Source organism: Rhinolophus sinicus, chromosome 14 (genome assembly GCF_057876585.1).
Source record: "Rhinolophus sinicus isolate RSI-liver-muscle chromosome 14, RSI-T2T, whole genome shotgun sequence".
Lineage (NCBI taxonomy): Eukaryota > Metazoa > Chordata > Mammalia > Chiroptera > Rhinolophidae > Rhinolophus > Rhinolophus sinicus.
Window position 1 is genome coordinate 8,735,660 of NC_142514.1, and position 21,363 is coordinate 8,757,022.

At 46.3% G+C, this 21,363-nt stretch overlaps 1 protein-coding gene across 1 annotated transcript; it reads left to right on the forward strand.

Moving 5' to 3' along the window:
• Positions 1–4,915: 4,915 nt before the first annotated feature.
• Positions 4,916–14,184, forward strand: LOC148755322 (arylacetamide deacetylase-like 3). Its single transcript, XM_088790119.1, has 4 exons — positions 4,916–5,207; positions 7,740–7,956; positions 10,019–10,082; positions 11,948–14,184. Exons 1-4 carry the CDS (start codon positions 5,031–5,033, stop codon positions 12,720–12,722), a joined length of 1,233 nt encoding a protein of 410 aa, XP_088646245.1. The 5' UTR covers positions 4,916–5,030; the 3' UTR covers positions 12,723–14,184.
• Positions 14,185–21,363: the final 7,179 nt, after the last annotated feature.

Sequence of the window (21,363 nt, forward strand, 5' to 3'; positions counted from 1 at the left end):
CCTGAGCTCTACTGAGTGTCAGCTTCTTCGGCAGAAAAGAAATGGCAGGGGCTGAAGGTAATGCGCATCTGCAAAGTTCATTATGAAAATGAAGTAAAACGAAATGATATAAAGGGCACGCCCATTGCAGCTGCTCCGTACGTTGACACACTTGACTTCTGGTCTAGGCGGTGGGTGATGGCTCGCGAAGGTTGTCGTGAGGGAAAAATGAGCAAAAACATGCCATCTCAGAGAGAAGAAGGGGTGCCAACCCCGCTACAGGAGGTGAAGATACATTTAAATACTTGTTAATCCCCATGTTCAAACTGTGACTTAGACGTCGAGGCAGCTGGATACACGGAGAGGATGCTGAGTTAGTCAGCAGCTGCCCGCAGCCCGTGGGTAACTCAGCACAACTTTCTTACCCCGCTGGCCCTGGGAGCCCTCACCTATAAAATGGGTTCCCTTTTAGGTTTTGAATTCTCCGACTTTGACGAAAGCTAGGCTGGGGCTGATTTCACTTTCTACCCCCAGGAATCAAGAAAAGGAGGGGCCGGCCTGGTGGCTCAGGTGGTTGGAGCGCCGGGGGTGCTCTTAATGCCCAGGTCACTGGTTCGATTCCAACACGGCCAGTGAGCTGTGTCCACTGCAGCTAAGATTGTGAACAACGCTCGGTTTGAGCAGCCGGAGGTGGTGTGTGTTGCCACGCGCTGCTGTGAGCGACCGACTGGGGACCGTCGGCCTCAGCCAAGGGGCTGGGGGAGCGCAAGGCTCATCATACCAGCATGGGCCAGGGAGCTGTGTCCCACACCACGAGAAGGGATTTTTCTCTACCAGATGGTAACCACATACAATGCAAAGGCAGAGAAATAAAAGCAGCTGATACCAGTGTAGGAACTGACGAATAGACCCACGGGACAGAAAAATGTTTTCAGAAATAGACTTGATAGCTGAGAGGTGGTACCCAAAATCGAGGAAAAAGATGGGCTGTGTAGGAGCTGGTGTGGGGACATCTCATTCAAGACATGGAGAGAAATAAAGGTGGACTGCTACTTTACACTATCAACACTTTGAGTAGAAGTGGAACCCAGATGGCCTGAGACCCCCAAGATGAGAGGTAACACTAGAAATCTACCAGAAGACAGTGTAGAAGGAGATTTCTGGGCACAGACTTGGTGAACAGCTTATTAAATAAAACAAAAAGAGCATAAACTGCTGGGCAAAAAGTGATGTGAATTGGCCACACAAAACTTAAGAATTTCTCCTCAAGAGAGACATCACAGAGAAGTCATCAGAAAAATGACCATCTCAGAGAGAAATAAAACATGCAATGTCTGAAAGTAGCAAGAGATGCCGAGAAGACATAAGGAATTACTGAAAATCATCAGAAAACCAGAGAAACCTACCTAAAAAATGGGTAAAGGATGTCACTAGGCAATTCACAGAATGGGAAACAGAAGTGCTACGTGTATATGAGAAAAACGTTCACATTCAGTAAAAATAAAACATGTAAATTAAAAGAACAGTGAGGTGTGCCTTTTCAATCACCAGACTGGCGAGAATGAGAAAGAGGGCAGCTGTCATCGAGGGTGTGGGGAAATGGAAACCATTGCTTATTGCTGGTAGGACTAAATAGATACGGATCCTTGCTGGAATTGTAATTTCCTTGGGGGGACAGAAAATAAGCAGGCAACACAAACAAATATGATTCCAAATTCAAAAGTGCTGGGAAGGGAAGGGGTAGGGAGCCATGACTGAGAATAATAAATAGGATTCATATACATGTGCTTGGTGTCTAGAATCGAAAGGCCCAGGGCTGTGAGGGCTGCAGGAACAGGAACAGTCATGGAGAACTCTAGGGATTCTGGTAGGACCCAGAGCAGTGCAATTTGCTGAGATGGCAGAGAAACGGGACAGAAAAGGGCACATGAAGAGGACAGTTGGTTATTTGAGTCTTAAACTCTGGCGGGAGCTTGGAGCTGAAGATGCAAATGTCTATGTGCAGTCCTTAGAGCCATGGGCGTGGAGAGTGTTGTGGAACGAGAGAAAAGCATTTCTAAGACTGGTCAGAAAGCCCAGCGTTCACATTTGGCTAGAGAAAGCTTCCAGCACAGGTGAGTGGGGGTGGAAGTAGATTCCAGCCTCCCTCCAAATCTCCCCTCTTCAAACTGGGTGACCAGCACAATTCTTGCTCACAGACGAGTCCTTTTCATGTTTCTCAGCAGGCGATGCTCATGACATACGATGCTGGGAGGATGGAGCAAATCATGAAAGTGCCTGGTCCAGTGCCCGCCCTTACATGGAGGTCAAGGGGGAGTGAGTTTTCCCTCTTCCAATGCAGGATAAAAATGGTTTCAGGGGTTGAGAGTATTACCGAGAAGAGAGAAGAGCATGTCGCTCATTGGTCTTTGATTCCTCCCCAGACACCAGAAATCCATGAACACACGTTCCCAGCCGTGTGTATCGATCATCTGAACGCTTCTATCATCTTCCTGAAGACTCTGAAGTCCTATTGGGGCCCAATCCTGGTGGTCACCCCTGGAGAAAGCATTGTAGGAAGTCCGGGGGCTATGATTTGCCAAATGAGCCTCACATGTCACATCAGCTCAAGATTCAAGCCCAGCTCTTCATCTGCCCAGATCTCCACTTGGTTGTTTCCAACTGCCTTCCTGTCAGCAGAACCAAAATGTGACATTCCTCACCCATGCTTTGTTCTGTTAGCGTGTGCAAAGGGTTTGGCTCAGAGCAGGGACCTCAGCTTCATTTTGTAAAAGAAACTGAAAACAGAGAGAGGGTGTGTAAACGGCCCAGTGTGGAAGTGCTACCTTGGAGCAGAGCTGGAAGAGCCCACGGGTGTCTGCAGTCTGTCCTTTCACTGTCCCTCTCAGAGGGTGGTGGGGATGCACGGCTCAAGTGTCAGAACCAGTGGCTTTCCTGGCAGGGAGTCCTGTGTTGAGCAGTCAGAGGAAGAAAGCCCAAGGACGTGCGCAAGCGTTATGCAGAACTGAAGTAAATTTCGACATTGGCATTGCAGCAGACCTCCAGAGATTTCCCGCTGCCTGTCCTTGCAGCAGTATGAATCAGGAGAGGCTAGGTGTCATAACAAACAGGCCTCCATCTGCAGAGCTCAACACAACAAACCTGCGTGACTTAACCATGTGACGTCTGGCAGGTGTTGCTGCCAGGGTCCCCTCCTGGGCCTCTCACCTCCAAGAGTGACTCAGGGATCCAGGCTCTGCCACTGTGGGGCTCAGCCATCAGGAGTCCTTCCCTCTGGAGAGAGGGAGCACAGAGGATCGTGTGGACACTACGGCCAGGCCTGGAAGGGGCCCACAGCATTGTCACACCCCCGATGGCCAGAACACATCACGTGGTCCCTCCAGATACAGCAGGGGGCTAGAAAGCATTGTCCTCCTGATGCTGTGATGTGTGCCCATGAGGAAAGCGAGGGGTTTGGAGAACATGTGTAAGTGTCTCAGCCACACTCAGTGATATCGAGTGAGCGTTCCCACATGCCGGGCTCATGTTCGTGCTTTACCGACACGGGTGCCTTCAGTACGCCCAACAGCTCCATGAGGGGGGTACTGTTAGTATTATCCCCATCTTACAGATTTGGAAACCAAGGCCTAGAGAGCATAAGGACCTTGCTCGTGATCACAATGTTGGCATCGGCAGAGCCAGGACTTAAATCCAAGTCCTAGTAACTCCACGTCTGCATTATTGACATGTTGGACCAGATCAGTTCCTGTTGTGGGGACCATCCTGCGCATTGTAGGATGTTTAGCAACGTCACTGGCATCTACTCACGAGATGCCAGTACCAGCCCCCACCTCTCACCACGTGAGACACCAAAACTGTCTCCAGATGCTGCCAGATCTCTCCTGGGGGGTGGGGCATAGGGTGTGTGTGTAAAATCTCTCCTGATTGAGAACCACTGCTCTGATCCCACCGTGGGGAGGTGGGAGAGGTGGCAGACATCATCACGATTCCCACGGGTGGGGGACTTGGTTGTTAGGAGGATTTCGAACACCGACATGTGTCTCTGACCGAACCTGGAAAGCTGGGTGAGCCCATTGATTCCTGCTGCACAATAAAAGGACAGTGTCTATTTATTCATTCCTTCATGCGACAGGCATTTGCTGAGCACCTACTAAGTGCCAACCTAGCCTCTAGGGGTGAAGCGAGGAAAAATAACCCAAACTTCCTGTCTTCATAGAGGTTCCATTCTAAAGACAATAAACAAACAAGTGAAGTACGTGTTGTCTCAGGTGACAATAAAGGTAATAAAGGCAAAGTAAGCAGGTGGGGGGAGGGCATAGGAATGGTGATGGGGATTACAATTTATTTTTATTTAAAATTTTTACCACTAAAATTCTCATCCCTTCTGGTGCAGTGTCTGCCTCTCCACCTTCTGTCTCCCTCCTTCCCTCCAGCGCTTATCAGACCTCGCTGTTTCTCCTGACTCTCCCCACCTTTTCCTTACACACCCAGATGTGGCTGGAGATCTCAATAAAAGTGCAAATCAGGGGATTACAATTTTAAATAAGATGACCAGGGACAGCCTCACTGAAAAGGTGACGTGTGAGCAGAGACATGCAGTAGGGAAGGAGCAGAACCCAGCTGACAGCTGTGGGAAGGATGTTGTACAGAGAACAGCAAATGCAAAGCCTTGGGGCCTCCTTGGCAGAGGAAGGCATAGCAAGGGTAGCCAGAGTGGAATTAGGAGACGGGTGAAGAGGTCAGAGGACAGGTGGGGGGATGTCTGTGATGGCCATGGTGACATCTAGTTCCGGTGCCAGGATGTAAGTTGGAACGTTGGCACTCTCATTTCCAGCTGGGTCAGCTGGCATCAGCCATTTTCTCCTTTTTGTGGGCTCTGTTAGAAGCACCTCTTCACGTGAGTCTGTGACTCACCTGGGCAGGGTCAATGGTTGCGGGAGCTGAGGAGGTGGGGAAGGCAGGTTGTGATATTAGTATAGGAGGTGTGATGGCTCAAGAGTGTCCTGCGCTGAGCACAGCCTCATCTCAGCCTCGTCTGTGGTGGAAACAGCATGATGGGGGTTCTCCTGGCGCTCCTTGTGGCAGCCTGCGTGTTCTGTGTGTCCTTCGTGGGGGTTGGGCTGTGGGTAATCTACACCCATTTCACCACTGCGGACATCCCTGCAGGTATCAGCCACCCCAAGAAACTGCGGTTTATCCACTGCATCTTCCTGCTGCTGGTGACATGGGTGAGTGTTATGTTTCTTTTGTCACCTGTTGTGAGGGTTAAGGAGAGAGTGGGAAAACATACCAGAAGCTTCTAGTGATTGACACTAATATCATGGCGGTAGAGGCTGACGGCATATTCTCCAACCTGAATCATTTCTACTAGGTGAACAGTGACTTCTTCCCAGGGATTCTCAAGCTGAATGGGCCGATGGCCACCATATGCAAAGAGTGATTCACTTTCTCATTTAGGAAACATAGAAGGCCTACCTGCCACCCCTTCTTTGGCCCTGCCTCCGGTCTCACTGTTTACAGCACTCACCACGCTGTGCAGTGCGGAGCTTGGAATGAATTGTTCTGAATATTTGGGCCCCTGTTACTATCTACCTGCCAGCTAGAACCGGCCAACGACAAAAGAGATGGACACATCAGCAAATTAGTCAATTAGTACAGATGAGCGACGCTACAGAATAACTTAAAATACATGCCGTTTGTTTGGAGAGATGGGAAACTGTTTATGTCATTAGTCAAATTCTGCCTGTCAGTCTTGGTGTGTGTAATGTATTAGGTTGGTTCAAAAGTAACTGTGATTAAAAGGTTAAAACTAATTGCAAAAACCGCAATTACTTTTGTACAAAATGCTTGTAGAGAGATCACGGAGAGAATCGTCTCGAGGTTGACAATAGGATTTGCTGTGCTGTTCCAGAGGGCTGACGGAAACTGAATGTAGAAAATGTGTTTCTTAAGTATCGTACATAATGAAAAGCGAGTGCAAGCTCCTATTCTCTTGGGAAGCTCTGGATGGAGAAGAACCCAGGGGCCAAAGGTTTCTTCCCTGCAGGGCCAGCTTTTACAGGAGGCCACGATTCCGTCCTGTGCCTTTTGTGGCCTCGACTCTCATAGTCTCTAGTCAGGCTCCTCAGACACAGGGACTTGGTGTCCTCATCTGCAAAAGCAGGGGAAAAAATAGTCCTGACTCCATAGCACTTTGTGGGGACGCAGTGAGTTGAGCCGTCTGGAATGTGTGTTCCCATTCCCAGCACCGAGTAGGTGCTCCCGAAATATTAGCCTTGTTCCTATGCGTTGATTTGTTCTTTCTACAAAGATGTGTTGGGCAACTGCTGTGTGTCATCCATCAGTGCCAGCTCTGAGGATGAGTGATGGGCGAGAGAAACAAATACCAGATAGAGCCTGCCTGCAGGGAGCTTGGAGACTCCTGGTGGGGGTAGGGAATAGTGGGGTGAGGGGGGTGAGATGGGGGAGACAGCAACACACAAGCGAAATGATTCACAGAGTGGCACATGCTATGAGGAAAGTAAGACAAGGAAGTCGGGCTTCTTAATGGGTTCCCCGAACTTCCAAGGGTGACAGAATGCAAGAGGTCCATGAATTTGGATGGGGTAAGAATCACCCCATTTTCACTAACCCCTAATGAAAATGTAGTATTTCCTTCCATTATAAAGGAGGGTGACAAACCATAGCTGTGACAAGAGAAGCGGCAAGTGTGTCACCAAGAGGAATCACATATTTCCCGAGCATATTAACAGCTGTTGCAGATATTGTGAATTCTTACAAAGAGATTTCACAAAATCACGTGTGCATCTCTTTCCTTTGAGATGACAACAGTATTAGCCCAGTCACTAACTCCCGCTATTTAGTATGTGAATAAGGAAGCACATACAATATTGCATTACACACTTACTTCAATATTTTGATAACTATATTTAAATAAAACTGCCTTCCTTTGTAATCCCACAACCCTGTATATTCAAAAAATTCTGCAACAAGGTCCCCAGACTTCACTAAAAGCCAAATGGCCTTGGCACAGGAAAGGGTTAAGAAACACTGGAAAGCGAGTGGCCAGGGGAGAGCCCACTTTGTTTGTTCATTTTAATTTTTGTTATGCAGACTTCAGGCACACACGAAAGGAGCCGGAAGACTGGAAAGAAGCCCCATGTCCACACCCCGTTGCGTTCATGATTATCTGTTCCTGGCCAATCGCGTTTCAACTGTGCCCCCACGTTGTCTCACATTCCCTTTTCTTATACAGCAGATCCCAGGCAGTGTATTATTTTATCCAGAAGTATTTCAGTCGGTATCCCTAAAGGATAAGAACCCCCTGCCTTTAAAAAACATAACCACAATGCAGTTATCACATCTTAAAAATAGCAACAAATGCTGGGAGGGCCACATTGGCTAGGGGGGTCCAGGGGGGGCTTCCTCGGTCAATTACCGGCCGAGCTGGAACAGGGACCTCAGGGGTTGGGGACATCCCAGGTACAGGGACCCTCGAGGGATGGCCAGAAGCCTGGTTTATAGCGCTGGGGTGTATGGGGTCTAGGGAGAGTGATTCGAGAGGGGCAGGTGCTGGGGCAGCGGGGGCCTGGGGTTTTCTGCGGGTGCGATGGGGACACAGAGAGGGTCCGGCCGGGCTGTGGTCCAGTCTGGCCTCTGTCACTCTGCAGAGGGTACATGTGGCAGCCGTGCTCCTCCAGGACTCCGTCTGGGACACGCTAAAATCCTTCTCACTGCATTTCCTCTTCTCTCACCAACAGGGGAAGATTTTTGAGAAACTGGGCATCTGTTCTATGCCCAGATTTGTCCGTTTCATGCACGACCTGATGCCGCTAAAGGAGGACCCGGATGTCGTGGTCACGGACCTCCGCTTCGGGACGATCCCGGTGAAACTGTACCAGCCCAAGGCGTCCTCCTGCAGCCTCAGGCCGGGCGTTGTGCTCTACCACGGCGGTGGGGGCATCATAGGGAGCATGAGTAAGTTCTTCCCCCAGACCTGCCGCATAGGACCCCTCAGAGCAGGGACGTGGGCACCGTCCTTCCAGCAAGACGCAGCGTCTTCCTGGGGTCTAACAGCTGCTGGTATGACCAGGGAGCAGCAGTTAGTGGGCCCCAGATCACTCAGGTGGCAAAGATATGGAATCTATTGGTCTTTCTTTGGAAATAAGGAGCGATATGGAATATATATGTATGTACACATACAAGGTATGAGGTCTGACAATTGAGTTCGCAAACTCATTCTACAAAAAGTGCTCCATACCTCGTTGCTGATTATCACCATGCCACCTTCCAAGTACTCCCCTTGGGAAGCTATGCACCCACGCCAGTTCCTAGTCCACCCTTCAAAGCAACTTTGGAACTCGTTTTCTGGAATGGCCATCAGAGCTGTCGTCATATTACCCTTGATGTCCTGAATGTCATCAAAATGTCTTCCTTTTAGTATTTCCTGTACCTTCTAGTAAAGAAAGAAGTCATTGGGGCCAGATCAGGTGAGTACGGAGGGTGCGCCAATACAGTTATTTGTTGACTGGCTAAAAACTGCCTCACAGACAGTGCTGTGTGAGCTGGTGCATTGTTGTGATGCAAGAGTCATGAATTGTTGGTGAAATGTTCAGGTCATCTAACTTTTTCATGCAGCCTTTTCAGCCTTTCCAAATAGTAAACTTGCTTAACTGTTTGTCCACTTGGTACAACTTCATAATATCAAAAAAGGTTGGCAACATTGTTGCAACAAGCTCGTGAACTCCATTGTCAGACCTCATATGTGTGGATGTGTGTGGATGTCTGTGCAGGTTTCCCCTGCTATCCAAAAGTAGAGCATTCCTATGACATCTTTTATAAGCCGAAATGAGGCAAAGCGAAGAAGCGATTACCTTAGGATACATGTTGCTAAGGGACACACAGAGTAAGTTGAGACAAAGCCCAGATGCTCACAGACGCAGTTCAGAGCCCCAGGGCCTGAGGCTGTGATGCTGGGTGTAGTTCCTGGGAAAGGGAGAGGGTGGGGCCACTCTGGCTGCTGGGGTGCCTCTGTAATGGCTCACTGCAAAACAAACGCTGAACGCTGTTTTTGCTTTTCACCTTCTTTTTTGTAAAAGTGAAATCCTCTTGCGATTCTTTTGGTTTGTGAAAACAGGCACTAATGTAGAGGTCTCGGAAAAGCAAGGAGGCTCAAAGCAAACTTTCAGAGAGCAGGCGATAACTCAGTGCAGAGCAATTCACGCAACATAAAATTCGCTGTTCGGAAGTGTATGACTTAACGGTATTAATACATTCACCGTGATGTGAGACCACCACTGCTACTTAGTTGGAAATAAGGATTTTTTTAAAAAATGAAAACGCATCATTTTCTTTCACATCAGGTATTGCTTGAGACTAACTGTGGTAGAGACAGGAGGACCAAAGATTTGAGGAAAATTACTGAGAGAGAAAACAAAATATTGAGGCAATTTTATTATCTTAATTCCCTTCCCCCTCTGGGAATTAGGGGAAAAACACCTTTATAGTGCTTTCTAATCTGTGGAATGCCAGGATCCATTACAGTAGAAGCCTTTGAGAATAGGGGATTTAATGTAACCATGGTCTTGGTACGGGCTGCATAATCAATTATAACAGCCAGTATCTATTAATTGATTTTTATTAATATTAGTATTTACGTGGCAGGCCTCTTTTTACACATGAAAGCTCTTTATGTGCATTACCTCGTTGAAACTCCCACCAGCCCTATTATTATCATTATTCCCATTTTACAGATGAGGAAATCAAGCCTCAGGGAGTGAAGGGACTTGCTGCAGCTCTACTTCAGCTCAAGCTGAAAGGAGGCAAAGTCACGATTAGAACTCGGGTCTGACCCAGAGCTCACACACTGAACCACTCTGCTGTATGGCCAAAGAGCTGCTCAGAAATTGTGAATGGATGGTCGTAATCCAAGCGCTCTGCCCGTGGTGGTTGTCAGTGAGAAGGGGGCAGCTGATGGTGATGGTTTGGCTTGGCAGGACCACTAGCCTTCCTAGTGAATTTGAAAACCTTTATTTTCTAGAAACCCACCATAAAATATGCTGTTGTTTGTCCAAGGAGAGTGACTCGGTGGTCCTGTCAGTTGGGTGAGTAAATGGGGAGGGTGGGAAAGGGCTGGGAAACCAGGCTGTGACCTGGAGGGATGGGGTGAGATGGGAGGTAGGAACTCCGGCCAGAACAGGGGAGCCAGCGAGGAGGAGAGGAAGGCAGAGGGGAAGACAGAGAGGCTGAGGACGGGCGCTCCTTCCTGAGGGTGGCCCGGGGGTATGTTTCAACGGGCCGTTCTGTGCGTGGCATCACTTGGAAGCTGGGTGGGGAGTGGGCTTAGGTAAGCAGCTCAGGTGCCCAGCTTCACAGCCAACGTCCTGCACATTCCAGACACTCCCTCCACTAAATGCCACAGGGCTCTGCACCGTCACCAGGACACCCGGCACATTTCCAAGTGTTCCCGAGAGGGAGTCCACCCAGGTGAGAGCCACCGAAGGAAGTGAGAAAAATGAAAAAGCCACTCTCTCTCCTAACTGGTCTCAGAGAGTCACCCACCCAACCTGGAAATCTAAGAGTGGTTGGGGGACACAGAGTAGGAGAGACCTGGGACAGCCCCTCGCGGAGCCTCCACGTCAGACAAACTGGACACCTACGAAGAGTGGTCACTGTAGAGGTGTGGGCTTATTCACCTGCTACCTGACACAGTATCACACTGGGCGTGGCGGTTCCTCCTGACAAAGCATTTTCTGCAGTTTCGTTTAAGTGCACATGCCATAAAGAAATACCAATCGCCAGCCTCTAGGTGGGATTACATCACCCAGCTTTCTCGTGGCACAGCTAGTTGAGCAGAGTGAAAAAATACAGAAGTCAGTCCTGGATGAGGCAGGGAGACCAGGAGAAGTCCCTCACTTCACGATTCTCGGCTCCAAAACCATTCTGCGTGGGGTAGAAGTCTTGTTGGCTGCTAGATGCCTTCCCGTTCTGGTTGTGCTGAACCAAGAGGTCATGAGTAGGCTACACTAGCAAACCTCTGCAAGAAGGTTATTTTATGACTCCAAAGTAGACAGGGTTTAGGAGCTGAAAGCATTGCTTTCCCAGATAGCTGAGAACAGAGGGCATCAGAATGGAAATGGTTGGCAGAAGATTTGTTGATCTCGTGGAATCTTCCTTCCTTCCTTCCTTCCTTCCTTCCTTCCTTCCTTCCTTCCTTCCTTCCTTCCTTCCTTCCTTCCTTCCTTCCTTCCTTCCTTCCTTCCTTCCTTCCTTCCTTCCTTCCTTCCTTCCTTCCTTCCTTCCTTCTTTTATTTGAGGCCTGCGTTTAAAATAGTGAGTTTTCTCATCAAACCCAGATTTCGGGAGTCTCTTGAAAAACGGGAAGGTCTAATAATGCCAGGTTGGTGAACCGTCATGGCCACAACCTGAGCATGGAGCCATGGGCTCAAGAGTAGGTGCCTGGTCTGGAGGCAGCCCATCTGTGATTTGCTAGCCCCTGATGGCATTTAAGTCTTCCAGGCCCCCCCCGCCCCCCGAAAACCTGTGACCGTGACAGGGTTAATTAGAATCTAAACCCAGGCCAGCCTGAGGTTGCTGATAAAAGAAAAAACCAGAACAGGTGTGAACCAGGGAGGCACCATCAGTTATGTTCAGAAGGATGGGGCTACGTTTTTGGTTGAGAGCTAAGTTGTTGTCCAACAGGTGGATGACAGGGCTCTTGTGGTCACAGCCTGTCCCCAAATTGGTGTTGAGACACAGGAAATAGCAACTAACACTTACTGATCCCATGTGCCAGCACTGAGGGCTTTTGTTCTATCAGTTCATTTAAGCCACATGCCTTAATTTCACCTGCTCAGGCTTCAGAAAGAGAAGTTAATGGAAGAAATTTGGGCTCAAAGATGCTAGAAACAGGTGTTTTGGGCTCTGCTACGGTGATGAGTGTAAACTGTGTCCCTTGATTTCTTTTTAGGTACCGCATGGCGCCGCAGAGTAAGTTTCCGATGCCGCTAAGAGACTGTATCGCAGCCACCATCCACTTCCTGAAGTCTCTCGATACTTTCGGGGTGGATCCGGCCCGGGTCGTGGTCTGTGGCGACAGCGCAGGAGGGGGAATTGCAGTAATAGTTTGCCAAAAACTAATGGACAAGCCTGATCTCCCTAAGATCCGTGCTCAAATCCTGCTCTACTCTATCGCCCAAGTCATGGATCTCACACTCCCTTCTTTTCAGGAGAACAAGAATGTCCCACTGCTCACTGAGGATTTTATCTGGTACTGTTGGTTTTGTTGCTTGGATATCAGTCCCTCCTGGAAAAGCGTTGTCATGGAACGTGGCCATTTGCCTGCCAAAGTCTGGGAAAAGTATAGAAAGTGGTTGGGCTCTGAAAACATCCCGAGGAGGTTTAAGAAGGAAGCTTACCAGCAGGTGTCCCCTGCGCCCCTGAATGAGGGTGCCTATCTGGAGACAGACCACATTCTGGATTTGATGAACTCGCCCCTGATTGCAGAAGATGCAGTGATATCTCGGCTCCCGGAAGCTTGCATTGTGAGCTGTGAGTACGACATTCTGCGGGACCATTCGCTATTGTACAAGAAGAGACTGGAGGACCTGGGAGTCTCGGTGACTTGGCACCACATGGAGGATGGTTTTCACGGCGTGCTGAACACCCTCGATATGGGATACTTTCAATTCCCCTGCTCCACAAGGATTCTGAATGCCATGGTCCATTTCCTAAAGGGGTTGTGAGCATCTCTCCTTCCTGCGAGAGCCATGAGAGCGAGGGTCCTGCCAAGAGCCCGTTCCCAGTGGGGCTCTCTTGCTGATGTAGGTGATGCTGAGTGGGGCTAGGGAGGGTTATTGAGATCGCTGTTCTCCTTCTGGCTCCAGGTTCTAGAATCGGAGGATGCATGTTTGTGATGTCTGAAGGGAGGACAGGTTTGGGGGAAGGTGGGGTTGTCTGTCCATGTTCACTGTGGGGAAATTTTGAGCTGAGAGTCTTCAGTGGCTATTTACAAAAGTGAATGAGAGTATAAGGGTTGCCCTTGGCCTCCCTGAGACAGACTTTGGTCTGCCCCGCCTGACCCCAGCTGTGGGTGACAGAACTGTCCCCTTAACTGGCCTTGGAATAACCCAGGTGCAGCATGTGCAATCTTCTGGGCCTTTTCCAATCTGGCTCAGAGGGTGGGCCCTGATGAGTTGAGTCTGGCGTGATTTCTCTCCCGGAGTGTGACCTTTGTTTGACCCCTGCCTCTGGAGATGGGTGGAGAGACATGAGTCGACCTCCTTTCCGGAAAGCTGGGTGGTTGGCTCTTTACAGTGGGTGCCGCACAGCGGGTGAGCCTCTGGAGGACTGTGCCCAGTGAGAGGAGTGGGTTACACTTAGGGGCTGGCAGCACCTTCTAGGTGGACTCGTTTCCAAAGCTGCTGCTGCTGTAGATCATGGGGAGATAAAGCACTTTCACCCCAGTGGCTGCTTGGGCTGAACTGGGGACCAAACGTTCTAGTCTTCTACTGTACTGCACCATTACTGCCTTTCCTGTAGCCCATTCATGAGGCTCAGGGAAAGGAAAAGGGGTAGAAATGAATGTTCACGAGCATCAACTACATGCGCGGCACTGTCCTGGGCTGTTTAAAATCGCCACCTCATTGTGAAGAGAGAACATCGATTTTGAGTTGCTGCCCAGGCATTCATAGCATGACAACTCTGCTCCCACCTAGTGTGGGTATTTAGGTGAGAACCTGAGCTCAGGATTCCCGCCACAGTTTCCTGCTTGGTTTTTCCTCGGTCGCTTTTTTAAGTAATCACTTAGAGTTGAGTCTGTGAAGCTGGTGACCTTTGCCCCAACCGCCTTCTAAGTCATAGGTGCTTGCTACCCTGGTCTCTATCTCCTGCTCGCTCGTGACCTGGGATGGAGGACTGCCCTTCCCCTGGTCCACTCCACCCCTTCACCCCCTGTCTCTGGGATTTGTAAGTAATAAATCTTGTGACTTTACTTCTTCTGTGTGAGTATTGAAACTGAGCCTTCAGTCTAAACGACCTGAGGTTTTCACCACCACAAGTGGGGGCTCAGATGCTGAGGGAGCAACCTGCCGACTCTGTGAGGGCAGCTCGTGCCTTGTGAGTCAGCAGGTCATAATGTGCATACTCTTCATTCAAGACACCAGCGTCAGTACCCGCCCCCCGTCACAATCATGTGTCCCTCACATGAATTCTACAAAGTGGGTGTTCTTAAGCCCATTTTACAGATAAGAAAACTGAGGCCCAGAGACATTAATAGCAACATTCATTTCTTGTCTATTTCTTGTCAGGCTCAAGGCCAACTGATTAACTCGTTTGTCCAAGGTCATGTGATTGGCCAGGCGCTGTGCGTTGCAACCCAGATCTGACAACAGCCCTTTTCTGTCATACCCCATGGTCCATTAGTTCTTTTCTTTCCCATCATTCAGAATTAAAATGAAAGACACGACTGAGCCACATGACCTTATTTGAGTCACTTCCCCTCCAGCTAGGTATCAGCTACTGTCTGAGTCCAGTTGACAGTGTCAAGTATTTTGCCATCTGGTTTCCTTTACTTACTTGACTGTGGCTTTCTCTAAGTCTGAATGAGTTTGGAATTGCTAACCCTAGACCCCTCCAGGAAGTCACAGCTGAGGTGCCCAGCTAATAGGGCTCAGAGGAGATGGACACCCACATATCTTTAAGCCCGGGCACTTTGGGAGTGTTTTCTCCATAAATTCTCATGGCTTCCCAGAAAGATCCACCAGTTAGGCTAGGGGAAGTGCCATCTGCTAATGGACAATGTGTTCCATCACAAATTGCTGTCTTAGGTCAGGAGGCAATTGAGGACACGTCCTAGGGCAAAGTAAAAAAATTGGCCAACTTCGTCTCTGCCGCTTTTCACCCCAGTTCACTGTCAGCACCCTCCTCAGGGTGTTCCTCTCCCCTACGCCAGGACCTCCCTGCCTTTCTCACCCCAGACCTTGTCTCCCTCTCCCCCTGCACTCTCTGCTCCAGAATGACTGGTTGCTCTCTCCTCTTATCCCTGGGCTAGGAGAAGCTAGTAGGGGTTAGGCTCTGCTGCAATGACAAATGGCCCCAGAGTCTCAGTGGCTCACGAGAGCGAAGGTCTATTTCTTGCTCACATTACACATTACACAGCCCTCCCAGGATGGCTGTAGCTCTGTTCCACATTTGTCTACTCCGGGATCCAGGCCTGTACGTGAAATATCTCCAGTCTTATGGCAGAGGGAAAACGAATATGGCTGATCACACAGTGGCTACCCCAGCGTCTGCTCCGAAGTGATGCTCACTGTACCTGCTCACCTTTCATTGGCCAGAGCAGGTCATATGGTCAAGCCTGATGTTGATGGGACAGAGAAACATGATCCTCCCCAGAGAGGAGCAGTGGATATATTTGGACAATGTGACAGTTACTGCATTGTCAAACATATTTCCATTTCAATTCTACCTTTTAAAAATTAATTCTAAATGATATATGTGATACCCATATATATTCTCCATTTAAATAAAACCTTCAAATGCTAGAGATAAGCCTCGATTCCCCTTTGTCTACTCCTCCGCAACTCTGTTCCCCTTTATCTGGATGTATCCACTGTTCCTTTTTTGGGGGTGGCGTAGGGTCTTCTAATCCTTCAAAGCCTGTTTCCATCTTTTACACACACAGATATGTGCCCATTGATAATATAGAGTATTATCTTGTGGGATGACTTTGCCATATATTTGTACATAATAGAATAATAATTCTGTACATGTTGTGCCACTTGGGTTTTTTTCACTCAATGACATGACTTAGAAATCTAACCTAGTAAATGATGTATTTATCTTTCCCTTTCTCTTTAGCTACTGCGTAGTATTCCACGGTGTGACTGTGTAGCACTCTTAGACATTACCTGCTGGTGGACACATTTGGTCTCTTTCCAGTGTTTTACAGAAAAACAAGTGTGTAGTGAACATTTCTGCATACGCCCCTTGCACGCATGTGATTCTCTGTGATAGATTCGAGAAGGGGGTCTGTTGGCTGAGCACATTTTAAATGTTGACAGATGCTACCGAAATGCCTGTCTCATTCCCTTTTTTTCAACAGATCTCAGCTGGGAGGGAAATAGTTGAATCATAAGCACCAGTGCCCAAAGCTGAAAGAAAATTGACTGTCTTGACAATAACAGGTGGAGCCATGTTGGCGTGGCACGTCTGCATTTTCAAAGGAAAGTTCCTTAACTCAGACGAACCTCTACAAGAATCAATGGAGGAACCGAGCAGGCTGCCATCTTCCTGGGTTGTTGCCTCGACACCCTTGCTTCCATCTAACAGTGGAAAGGGTGCCAGAGTCGGCAAGCTGGCTCCTTCCTCCACAGGGTTGGCCGGGCCCGCCCTGTTCCCTGGCCACACAGCACCGTGCCAACATTGCAGCTAGGTATCTTGCAATTGCAGCACAAAGTTGAATCAGATAAGGCAGTGCCCAGGTTCAGTTTGCAAGCACTTCCAGTAACAGGCAAAACCCCTCAAGGGTCCCCCTCACTGAATTCTCATAATATCATGAAGCACATGATACTGACTCCCAATTTATAGATTAGAAAACCAAGGTGGACCTGGCCAAGGAACTTGGTAGAAGCTGGAACTGGAAGTTGAAGCCCAGTGTGTCTGAATTCCAAGCCTACTACTCACCACCATTCGGCTCCCTGTGCAATAACCCCAACCTGATTGGACATCTTTAAGAACTTTTTCTAGGCCATACTGGGGCAGGAGGGGAGAAGTCAATTCATCATTCACCTCTCAGGTGTCATTTTAGGCCCCACCTGCTCTGGTGAGCCTCCCTACGCCCAGAATGTTAGAGCCTTCTCCTGCGGGCCTGCAGAATATGCTATAGTTCCTTTAGCATAGCACTGAGCACACAGGACTGTGACCCAAAATGTCTCAACTGGATTGCAGTGATCCCCAATCTCTAATGTCCACAGGTGACTGGAAGAGCAAAAGGCAATCATCTCTGGAGGAAGATAATATCATCTTAGGCCTTCCATTATTTCTGCAAATAAATTTTCAGATACCAGGCACGTGAGAAGAGCTACCAACAGGAACCCACAGAAACAACAGTAAAAAAAAAAAAAGAAAGAAAGAAAAAAAAAAAGGAGCCACAGACTGTAAAATGGCTCTGTTCACTATGTCAAAGGTGATAAACTCTATATAGGTATATTTCTAAATATAAGCTATAACTCTATGCAATATATAAATATAATCTGTGAATCTATAAATTTAAAATTTTGGAAGGCAAAATTTGAAAATTTGGATGGCAACAAGTGGTAACCTAAAAATTTAGAAGGTAAAAAAATAAAAAATTTGGAACTGTAAAAAGTGACATTATATATAATACTCATAGATGTGACTCAAACAGAAAGTTTAGAACTTAAAACTACAACAAATCAAATAAAATATTCAATGGATGGGTTTAATTTCACATTAGATACAGTTGAGAGCGGTTATATGAACTGGAATATAAGTCAGAAGATACTACTCAGATTCAAGCACAAAGAGACAAAATGCAGAAAATACAGAAAAGGGGACAAGAGGCATGAAGATTCAGTGAGAAGCATAGCAAATATGTAACTGGTATCCCATAAAGAAAGGAGAAAGGATGCAGAAGCAATATTTGAAATATAATGGTGGAGAATTTCCTAAGATGATTGAAAGATTAAGTATAAAAAAGCATTTTTATGTTTTGTAATATTTAAAAATGTTTTTAGACTTTCTAATATCTTTTGGGCAAAATCCCAAAAGATGTAAAATCTCAAAAGTGTAAAATAATCGCACAACAGAGGTGATCAATAATGTTAAATTTTGGCTCTTTGAAAAGACTGATAAAATTGATAAACATCTGGTGAGACCAAGAAAGAAAACAAAAGAAAAAACACAAATAGTAAGTACTAGGAATAAAAAGGACCTCCGGACAGATTCTAGAGATATTAAAAAAGATAATAAGAAGACATTATGAGCAACACATGCCAAACAATTGAAAATTTAGGTGCAACGCATAAATTCTTGGAAAAATACAACTGGCCAACCTGACACAAAAGGAAAGAAAAAATCTGATTAGCTAATAAAATATATTGAATCTGCAATAAAAAGCTGTCCAACAAAACAAAACGAAAATCTGGCCATGACTTATTTAATATTCATGGAAGAAATAACATTAATTTTACATGAACTGACCTAGAGAGTATAAAAAACAGATATGTTCTTCTTTCTATGAGGCTAACTTAGTAATAAAATCCTACAAGGACAGTGGAAGTAAAAATTATAGGCTTATTCATGGATATAGAGGCAAAGAATTTTCTAAAGAATATTTCGCTAACTGAATCCAGCAATATATGAAAAAGATTATGTCATGGCAAGTTGGGTTTATGCTAGAAATGCAAGATCAGTTTAACATTGCAGAATTTATCACATTGATGGATTCAATGAGAGAAACTATGTGATTATCTTAATAGATGCAAAAACTGAAACATTTATGAAAAAACTTGCAGCAAATTTAGAACAGAAGGCAATTTCTTTATCACAAAAAACGGCGTCTACAAAAAATACCTATAGCAAACATCATGCTTAACGGTGAAACATTGATCTTTTTCCCTTCAATATCGGGAAAAGCACAAGAGTTGCTCACTCTTTTTTATTCAACGTTGTACTGAGTCATAGCTAATACAAAAAGACAATAAAACTGATAAGGATTGAAAGGAGTTATTGTTTGCAGATGTTATGATCCTACATGTAGATTCTCAAAGAATCTACAGAGAAATTATTAGAATTAATGAGTAAACAGGGTTGATGGATATAAAGTTATTATCTATAAAAAATCAATTACATCTTAATCTGTGGGCAAAAATCAGTTAGAAAATGAAATAAAAATAATCCACTTAAGTAGCATAAAGTATACAACACATAGGAATAGACAGTATCAACTGAGTGAAAAGACACCTCACGGAATGAGAGAACATATTTGTAAATTTTTAAATCCAGAATATATAAATAATCTCTATAACTCAATCACAAAAACAACCAAACAACCCATGAAAAAAAATGGGCAAAGGACTTGTATAGATGTTTCTCTAAAGAAGATACACCAACGGCCAGTAAGCACATGAAAAGATGCTCAACATCATTAGTCATCAGGGAAACGCAAATCAAAGCCACAGTGAGATATCAGCTCATACCCATTAGGATGGGCTATTATCATAAAGGAAAAATACGAAGCGTTGGCAAGGATGTGGAGAAATAGGAACCCTCGGGTATTGCTGGTGGAAACGTAAAATGGTGTGGACGCTGTGGAAAACAGTTCTGTGGTGCCAATGCCACTCATAGGTATGTGCTCAAAAGATTGAAAGGGGAAACTCAAAGAGATACCTGTACACCAAGGGTCATGGCAGCCGTAATGGCCAAAAGGGGGAAACAATCCTACGTCCATCAACTGATGAATGGAGAAACAAAGTGTGGTCTACACACATAATGGAATATTATTATTCCATTATTATTATTCATTCTGAGAAATGAATTTCAGAACAAAATTCTGATACACGCTACAACATGGATGAACCTTGAAAATATTAGGCTCAGTGAAATAAGCCAGACACAAAAAGACAAATGCTGTATGACTCCACATATATGAGATATCCTGAACAGGCAAATTCTTAGAAGGGAGAAAGCACAATAGAAGTGACTAGGTCCTGGGGGAAGTAGGGATGGGGAGTTGAACTTGCTATTTGGGATGATGAAAAAGTACTAGCAGGTGTGAAGGAATGGAAACAAACCCTCATACACTGATAAGGAAATGTGAATTGACACTTGAAAATAGTTTGGCATTATCTAGCAAAGTTGAAGACAGACACTCCCTATAACCCAGCAATTCTGCTCCTAAGTATATATTCCGAGAGCAGGTTTCCAAATTGAGCTCCCTGGGGATCCCCAAACCTCCTTTAGGGGTCCTGCAAGGTCAAAACTATTTTCTCAATAATACTAAGATCTTATTTGCTCTTTTACACAGCGTTGACATTCGCACTGATGGTGCAAGAGCAATGGTGGCTGAAACTGCTGGTGCCTGTGCATGAATCAAGGCAGTGCCATTAGTTATGGTGGTTGTCGTATCTCCACCGCCATGTACTTGCAGTAAAATAAGAATAAGAATAATGCTGGTTGCACTAGATGAAGAATTAACTTTATCAATTTTATTAAATCTTGACCCTTGATCAGACGTCTTTTTAATGTGCTGTGTGATAAAATGGGAAGGAGGTGCGAGAAAAGCTCTGCTATTACACACCCAAGTACCAGTGGTTCTCTTGAGAAACAGCGCCATATGTGCGATGGTTTGAGTTGTGGGTGAAATTAGCTGGGATTTTTTTTTTTTTTTTTTAATGAAAGACCATTTTTACTTGAAAGAAAGACGGGGAGACAAAGCCTGATTATTCCAATTGGAACATTTGGTAGATATTTTCTTGAAAATGAAGGAAGTACGTCTGTCACTTCAAGGAAAACAATGGACAGTAGTTGCTACCAATAACAAAATTTTGAACTTTCGAGCTAAAACTAGAATTTGGGAAAAACCTGTATCCACCACCGGGAGCTCGTTGACTCCCTAAAACTTAAATGCCTTTTCAGAAATGGTGATATCTGGGCACCAGGAGACATGTACTGTGTACAAAACAGTCATCGCGGCCACAGCTTCGTGCAACATGGGTGAACCCTACAAATATTAACCACACTGAAAAAGAAATCAGACTCAAATGAATACATGCTACGGGATTCCACATATACAAACTCCTCAAACAGGCAAAACCATGTATTAATGCTTAGGAGCACATCCTCTGGTGCGAAGTTTATAAAGAAAAACAAGGAAGTGATTGCTACAGAAGTCAGGATGGAGTAGGAGGAGGCAGGTGGGGACACCCTCGGGGTGCTGGCCACATTGTACTTCTCGACCTACATGCTGGGTTTGTGGGGTTTTGCTTTATCATAATTCATATATCTGCACATGGATTTTTACTGTCCTTTCTCATGTTTGTGCTCTAATTCACAATAAAAAGTTTTAAAGAATGGAACTAAACGGAACACATGGCTCCCCTGTGCTTTGACTGGCAGAATGTCCCCTCTTCCTGGCCCTCGGTTTGCCCAGACTGTCGTCCTTCCAAACAGAGTTTTGCTCTGCTCTGTGGTGCATCTCCCACGTTCATTCCTGCCACATGGGTCGTTTCAAGATGGAACAAATAGTTTCCTGGATTTCCTCTGTTTTCGTTTAAAGGCCATTGGAAAACAATTTCTCTGCGTTGCCTACTTGACATGGAATGTGTTCGTTTGTGGCAGGCAAGACTCCAGGGCGGCTGCTTC

Bases quoted from the DNA above. Each gene is read 5' to 3' on its own strand.
- LOC148755322 (XM_088790119.1), top strand. From the start codon at position 5,031: ATGATGGGGGTTCTCCTGGCGCTCCTTGTGGCAGCCTGCGTGTTCTGT. The intron at 5,208-7,739 runs GTGAGTGTTATG...TCTCACCAACAG, and splicing joins TCCTGCTGCTGGTGACATGG to GGGAAGATTTTTGAGAAACT. The intron at 7,957-10,018 runs GTAAGTTCTTCC...TTTATTTTCTAG, and splicing joins GGGCATCATAGGGAGCATGA to AAACCCACCATAAAATATGC.